At 39.2% G+C, this 8,123-nt stretch overlaps 1 protein-coding gene across 1 annotated transcript in view; it reads right to left on the bottom strand.

The window, feature by feature from the left end:
- The window catches only part of DISC1 (DISC1 scaffold protein), a gene marked incomplete at its 5' end in the record, with an annotated part of 189,232 nt that extends 186,133 nt beyond the window's left edge, over positions 1-3,099 (bottom strand). Inside the window, 1 exon segment of the mRNA XM_082305578.1 lies at positions 2,128-3,099. Within this exon segment, the coding sequence (XP_082161704.1) occupies positions 2,128-3,099 (972 nt within the window).
- Positions 3,100-8,123: the final 5,024 nt, after the last annotated feature.

Consider the following 8,123-nt stretch of genomic DNA (forward strand, 5'->3'; position numbering starts at 1 on the left):
GTCTAAACTTTTCTCTCAGAGGCTGGTGAAGAACGTGTAACATATTGAAAGGAGGAGCTCTGAATCCTCACCATAAATTATTTTCTGTATTTTACGCCATACTTTTGATAGAGTTTTAAAGAAGCCTGCAGTAGGAATGCTTCTAATAACACTTTTTTCATATGTATGATGTATAATAACCACCTATACCGAGAGTACAGCTTTGCTGCTGTTTGCAGTGTTTATCCCATCACGCACTCACAGTGGCAGGTCACTTATGGTCTGCTTGCGTACCGCAGCCCAGGCATGCCCACGGCAAACTGACCGATGCTGTCACAGTAAAGTGCTTTCTATTTGCAGGCTGGCAAGACATTTGGAGCTCAACTAATCAAAGAGCTGCTTCAGCATGGCATGTCCTGATCTGCACCATGTGATGACCACTTTTTTTTTCTTTTTAATAAGTACAGAAAAACATAATTTTAACAACTTTGGTATTGTCGCCTTTTCTTGACTACAGTTGCTTTTGTTCCTTTCTGAACAGTTTGAGACTGGCTCATTATCATTACAATAGGAAGGTGCTTCAAATTAAACATACACGACTGGCTAACCAAGGCCAAAGACATCTGAGGGCACAAATCTCCAGTTCTCCATTCAATGAATTAATGAATACAGAAATTAAAGATAGCAATGGTTTTTTTGTGCCTATCAAATAAGCATACTGAAAAGACAGAAAAATAATTTCCTATTTTGATTATGTTATATATTCCCAAATTTGCAGCGATTTAATTTCCCAAGCCATCCCAGACTATGGGCACGCTGTCATTCCAGGCATGAAGCCAAAGAAAGTGCTCCATGTCAGTATGTGTGAAGTCTGTAAATAAGACAACCTAGTTTGAGTCCTACATGCATCCTCTGTGAAAAGTAAGTATTAGAGAGCATCATAAGCCCAGGTCAGGTGTCATGGAGAATAAAGTAAGAATAAAGAGTTTCTCGATCTTCTGTATTACCCAGACAGCAGGATTGTGCAAAGCCTCCCCAGAGCAGGTTGTTTCATCAGGCCTAAAGACAATACAGTGCATCTCAGCAGGTATGTCTGAGCTGAGAAGTCACAAGAACCTGGGTTTCTGAAAGGCATCCCAGAAACTCAGGGCACAAGTGAGACACACAAACATACAAAATCCCAAAAACACCAACCCACACACAAAAAAAAAAAAAAAAAAAAAAAAAAAAAAAAAAAAAAAAAGAAAACCACCACCCACTTATTGCATCTTGAACAAATTTGTGCAATCCATCGTGTCCACATTAATTTCTGGATTACTGCTTCCTGCGTGCACAATAAAGCCAATATTTGGCTCCTTATCGCAGGTCAGCTCAGAATGGTTTCCCTACAAGGCCCACCCTGCCATCCCAAAAACTATGTAACAAAACATAATTGATCCTTCTTAAGGTTTCGCTATGCCTCTCCCACAAAGAACACAGTGAATGAGACTGCCTGTATATGTGGTAGGTATACATGTGGGTATACACAGGCACAAAAAGAAAGACTCCTGACTCAACAGCCCAATACTCCTCTGGGATGGAAGAAAAAACAAAACAAACACGGTTCAATATCCAGTTGAGTTACAGCAGGGACTTGACCCCCATTTTTCTTCGTGTAGGGAGAATACCCATCTATTAGATTACAGGCTACTCTCATACAGGTGCCTCAGTCCAAGAAATCTTTGGCTAAACTTACACATTTCCAAAGTTTAGTGTTGTTAAATCATGGTGCTGCAAGAAAAGAGTTCTTACCCCCCCAATTTTGTACTACATATACTCCAAACTGCAGACAAAACAGCCACCTGTGAAAGAAAATGGCATTCATTGAATTCAGAAACTGACGTGTGACATACTAGAAATGAGAGGCTCACAGTTTCAGTAGAAACTGTAGGAATCAGGTACTGCAACAACATCACCTTTTTTTTAAAGAACCAAAAAGAAAAGGAAACCAGTTCTCTCGTTTTTATCATGCAGACTGCTACTGTAAACCTCTAAGAACAAGTGTCACAAAAGCCATTAATATCCCAACTCCTACATCAACTTTGACACTATAAATACCAATGTTTCAGGGGCCAGGAGGAGGAATCAAAGATGAGTGAGATAACTAACCTTTAATGTACTGCGGTTGCCAAGCAGGCAGTCCTGTAGCACTGGTTCATATTTTTTCATCAAAGTATCCCAGTTATGGTCACTAACAGTAAAGCTACTTTCATAGCCTGAGGTGACAGAAGAGCCAGCAGATGCTGCATCCGAAGAATCTGTAGAATATGAAAGTGTTGCATCTGTATCTGAGAGAGAGACAGTCTCACAGTCCTGTAGTTTATCATTCGCTCTGGTCTCATTTTCATACTCCAAATCCTCTCTGGGCCTGGAAAAGCAATGCAAAGCTCCCAAGTGCTCACAAGTCTGCGCTCTCTCCTCTGGTTTCTGCAGATTTCCTGAGGTGCTGGGATGCAGAACGTACTCAGCTTCCTCGATGGTCGACTTGCCTTCAGCATCACTTACTCCAGAGGACGAGTTCAGGGAGAGCTGTATGAAGCTGAAACTTGAACTAAAGCTATCGTATGCACCAACAGAACAAGAAACATCTCTGTTTTGATATTCACAGTTGTTATTCACTTCTGTCTGATCCAAAGCATACATGTTTTGGGGCTCGCTCACTTTAGCGCCGTGGCTCTTCTGCCGTGTACAGCGTACAGCAGAAACATCTCCTTTGCTTGTTGCTGCAGCAGGGTAAACCGGTACCGCTGTGTTTTCTGACTCTGGACTCTTGTAACATGAAAGATTTTTGCAGCTCCCTGGCATATTTCCAGTAGTGGCCAATGTTGTTACCCCATTAGCAGGAACTACAGTGCTATTTGCAACGGAACTACAGTGTAAGAATTCGAAGTTATTTTTGTATTGTCTGCATAGAGAACAGTTCTCAAAGTCGCCACAGTGTTGCCTGCCATGTTTGTGCTCTTCTGGGTTGAACAGCTTGCAGGCACCCAGGGACTGAAACTCTACCTGTCGCTGAGCTTCTGGCCTCATGTATCCAGGTCTTTTTGCCAGTTTCTTTTTACGAAGAGAGCCTGCAGGCATTAACTGCTCCTGACCATCTGAAGGAATGGGGGGAAAAAAAGAGTCATTAAAGCATTTCTGCAGTTTTCTAAGGCTTAACACATTGTAGCATCTGAAAATAATTGTTTCAGGAATGTCAAACAACGCATTGGTTTCCATTTCAACAAAACAAAGACGTTGACCATACTGCAGATAGAGGAGAAAAGTTGTAACCAGAGAACACTGTGTGTATTCATCCACTTTCTAAGGAGTTTGCACCTGCTTTTAAGTGAACTCACTAACATAATCACATCCATCAGTGCACAAACCTGGGTAAGATGAACCACATCATCTTCCCTATTCATAGCAATGCTCTGCACTCCTTCATTCTCAATTCACTTAGCAGCACACTAAAGCACAGACCTTGTTTAAGTCTGATCCAGAGTGATTTTCAGACTTACAACCACATCCAGGATAGGACTGAATCTGCATCAAAAAGATGAGAACCATACTAGCAGAGAAATTTTGTGCATAATCTGTTGTTGCTCATGTCCACTTTCTTGTGTTCATATACATGTTTTATTAATAGGAGCAAGTGTTTCAGATTCTGCTTCCAGAACAGATGCGACCCTGTCACACTCCATGGCTGCATATCTGTCAGTCTAATGAGATATTTTATAAGTTTTCATTTAGATTTACTGTACTACCTATTGTCCAAAATGTGAAGTTAAAGGAAAAGTTTTGCATGCAGGACCGTCAGTCCTAGAAAACTAATGCCACCATATACTTGCTAGCATTAGTGTAGTATTAATATATTTCAGAAAGGGCCTCTGGTCAATAGCTCAGTTTCCCCACACATACCTTACTTACATAGACGAAAAGATAAATTTGCTGCTTGCAGAGCAGAATAGAAAGAACCAACATAAAAAACACAAAGAACATTAAAAGCAGGAGATCAGAACATGGTATCTTGTCTTTGTTTTCTGTATATTTCTATACAAAAAAAATTATGGGTAAAAGACTACACGGTGACTACTATTCAGTTTCATATGGATTTACTGCTAGTCAAAAGGTATTCCATTCTTCTGTCCCGCACACAATCAATGGGAATACAAGCTCTGCACCATCATCCTTTTTGTAACACAAAAACATATTGACCAGGCCTATTTGCCAGAATCACCCTTCCAAGGGATCTGGGGACTAGCTGAATTATGGCCTCGATTAGCTGCTCTCTACTCACTGAAACAGAATCAATTGCCAGAATCTCAGGTGTTAGAAATATTCTCATCACCCACACAGAGCTCTTTCAAAAACACAAGTTTCAGGGAAAAAAAAAATTCTTTACATGCAATATATTGAATATTCATTTCTAATCACAACCCTTTAGCAACTTTTACATCGAGAGATGTGCACATTATCTAAACACCTCAGCAACTCCTAACACAGGTCTCATACACACCTCACTACAATGACATTCTATACAAAAATTTAAGCATTAGACCTGAAACTTCCCAGAAGACTTTTCCCAACATTCACTACACTCTCTCCAAATAACTTCCAACAAAAGCAATTTATACATTTTCCACGTACTAGAATAGTGGCACATCTCACCATGGGACTGCAGTTAAGCTTCTGTATTCTGCTTCCTATCACCATAAATTAGAATACCCCAGCTGTCTTTTACGTTCTCTTTTGTCAGAGGAAAAAGCATCACAGAAACCAGAAATAAAAAAGGTCACAGAGTCCATCAGCCTGTCTACTATAAAAAGACAGTGAAATGCTGTACTTGGAGTAATTTAATAGAAGTCTTAACAAATAGGAACCACTCTTGGAGTAAGGGAACAAAAATTGAACAAAATGTTCTTTAGAATTTAATTATTTTAGTTTATATACAAAATAACAGCCTAAATTTGCCTTCAGCAGAAGAAACCAGTCATGCAGAAAGAAGTCATTCTAACACTGGATATACTTTATCGCCATTTACAAAGGCTAGTCACAGGCCTTGTCTGTAAAAATGGAAAAGGTTCTTTGGTTTAATTAAAATCAGTTTAAAATTGATCTCACTAAATCACTATGAATTTCTAAAGCAGGCCGATAATTATAGCTCTTTAAACACCAAATTTAAACTAAGCTAATGTAAGTAAGGTTTAAATTGGCCAAAGTGTTAGATATTTGCACCAACTGAACTGGATGCTATTCCAAAAATTATTGGAGCCAAAGTGGTACAATTCCAGTATCCTGAACTTGTCCACACAAAACCCATGCATCTCTGCGTTCCCACGTTTGCAGGTAACCCTCTAGACAGGTTTACCATTCAGCTCCTTTATGGACTCCAGGTCTGCCTCCCAGCAAGTCCAGCAGCGCAAGTCGCTCACCTGGCTACCAGAGCGGCACCACTGCCTGAGTTATACTCAAGGTTATACTCCAAGCCACGAGCCATTCAGAGGATGCTATGAGAAGAGGGTTGCAGGTCCTTAGCCCCAGTGTAGCTGCACCTGAGCACAAGGCAGAGAAGGAGCGGATGGACACAGAGCTGGGATCAGCATCTCAGCGCAAACACTCAGGCCTTCCCCAGACGATAAGGGAGGGAGCAGGCGGCCACAGCCTGACCCCCAGCTCCTGCTAGAGTGCAGTCGCAGTGCCCTCAGCCATCATGAAACCCGGCCACGATGTTACTATCACCTTGGGTATACTCTTTGTGTGGCATTTACCCTTCTGCCATGTCCCTTTTCTGAAGATTAGAATCATTACAGTTGTTTATCATCACATATATTTGAAATTTATTTACAAAGACTTTGTTTTTCTGTATAGGCTTCCAACCATAGCTTGTTTTGTCTGCACATCAGATACAGAAACTACACTGAACCAATTCAGCTAGCTTATTAAAAAAAGACAGGCCTCAAATTTTTCTTGTCATTCCCTCAGTTTCAAGCATGTCAAATAACTGATGGCAATTAACTACAAGACTATCGAAACACTACCTTGGAACACTGTGAAACAACTGAAGGTAATTAAAAAAAAAAAACTACATTATAGTGTGTCATGCACTGTATGAGATATGCACTTAGAAAAAGAGAAAAGTCACAAATGGAAGAAGGGCCTTTCAGTTTTAATATTACAAATCAACTTTAAAAAAAAATATATGTTACAATCCTAGATGATGATGCAATGTATATTCTAATGGCAAAATTGCAAATGTGCAAATTACTTAAAATCCAAATTATGAAAGCCCAGAAAGAACTTAATTATATCAGTTCTTTCACCATAACAATCTTTCCTGATGACCAACGTTTCATAAAAACTAACAGCTCAGAGCCAGAGCATGGCGGGGGGAGTCTATTGCTCTAAAGCAAGGCATGACCAGCAACGCTGTTCATGTCTTATCATGTCTTAGTTGCACCAGTAAGGTGAAAGAGGGAAAGGTGAAGCCAAAGAGCATTTCCCACTGATGGAAGAGAGCACATTCTCTTGTACCCAGCCTGATGCTAAAGGACAGCAGAACAGTCGTCTAATTTATTTTGGATAATCAGTCTTTGTTTTCAGCCACAAAAGTGGCAGTTCAGTTTTTTGATCAAATGCTCTAGTAGCATCTGTGGACAGACAGCCGTAACTACCTTACATTTTTGTAAAGTCCACTAGGATTGTATAGATTGGTATGGAAACTCTGAAGCAACTACCTCCCTGCCCCTGCTTTAAACACATAATGCACAATGTCTGCAAGCTCATTAAATTCTCCCTGAAAGTAAATGAGAGATTATATATGCAGTTTTAAAGAGAGCTCGACTATCTGAATGAATACACCTATATTACACACAGTTGATTTTTATCAGAATAACAAATTCACCTTCAGAGCATTTGTGGGTGGTAACTGGTGTGGAAGAAAAGATATTTGGTCATATTCAAAGCCAACTATCAAAGCACTGCTCCAAGCGATTTCTGTAGTGCTGCTTCTGTTAAGGAAGCCTTAAACACCTGCATTAAACTGTACACAAAGTGAGATGAAAATATTTATTATTTACAAACAGAGACACACAAATGTTTAACCCATCAGTAACAAAAATGAACCATTCTTGGGGATTAACCAATCTGACATGACAATAAACATTACCATTCAGTTCCTACCTCAAAAATATGTAAAATGTTGCAGGTTCCTAACTAGTTATATTTTGACTCATTTGCTGAATTTTAAAAGATACCAGAAAATACTCAAAATCAGATGGCACTGACCTCAATGCAGCCTACGTTAAAAAAAACCAGCACCACCTCTTTACACAAGTAAGCTTTCAAAGAAAGTTACTTTTGAATAAAAATTTTTATAACTCTTAAAATGCAAAGGTCTCATTTAGCTTTTTCATCTTACTTATTGAATGTTAACTCTACTTTGATTTATCTAGCATTTTATAAAGTGTATCTACAGAAGACAAGGAATGGCTGAGCCACATTATATTTGATACAATTTACAAACTATTTCCTCACCAAGGGTTCCTGTGATTTCTATGGTCGCAGGCTGGGTTCAGGTATTCAACTGTTGAATTTCCAAAACATCAGGTACAACATATTCTCTGAAGTCATTAAATGCATGTTAGTTTCTATTCTTCATTAAAAAAAAAAAAAAAAAAACCAACCACTTCAAAGAGTTGTGCATTTAGAAGTCAGAGTGGTCTTCCTTAGCCAGTGTTTAAATAATTGTATTTTTATTGACACACTCCCATAATGCGCATGTCATTGAGTTGTTACATTTGAGCCACTTCCTTCCTTAATGCAACAACTCATTTTAAGCCATTTGATGAAACTGCAGCACCTGCCTCTAGAGTAAGAATCACATTAGCTGATACCAGTTTCAATACGCCCATCAACTTTTTTCCCCCCTCAAGGAAAAAAGTGTTTTAAACCTGTTTTTGCCTTAACAGTAAGAAGGAAAAAAAATATTTATTAACAAGTAAGCTGGTAAATATCAAACACTTTTCATGTCAGTAGCAATCACCTATTTAGTCAGGGGGAATAAAAGCAGCACCCCTTTGCTTAATTACATATTATAATTGTGTTCGATACTACTAGCACTTTAA

The sequence above is a fragment of the Platalea leucorodia genome (assembly GCF_965183815.1).
Source record: "Platalea leucorodia genome assembly, chromosome: 3".
Taxonomy (NCBI): Eukaryota; Metazoa; Chordata; class Aves; order Pelecaniformes; family Threskiornithidae; genus Platalea; species Platalea leucorodia.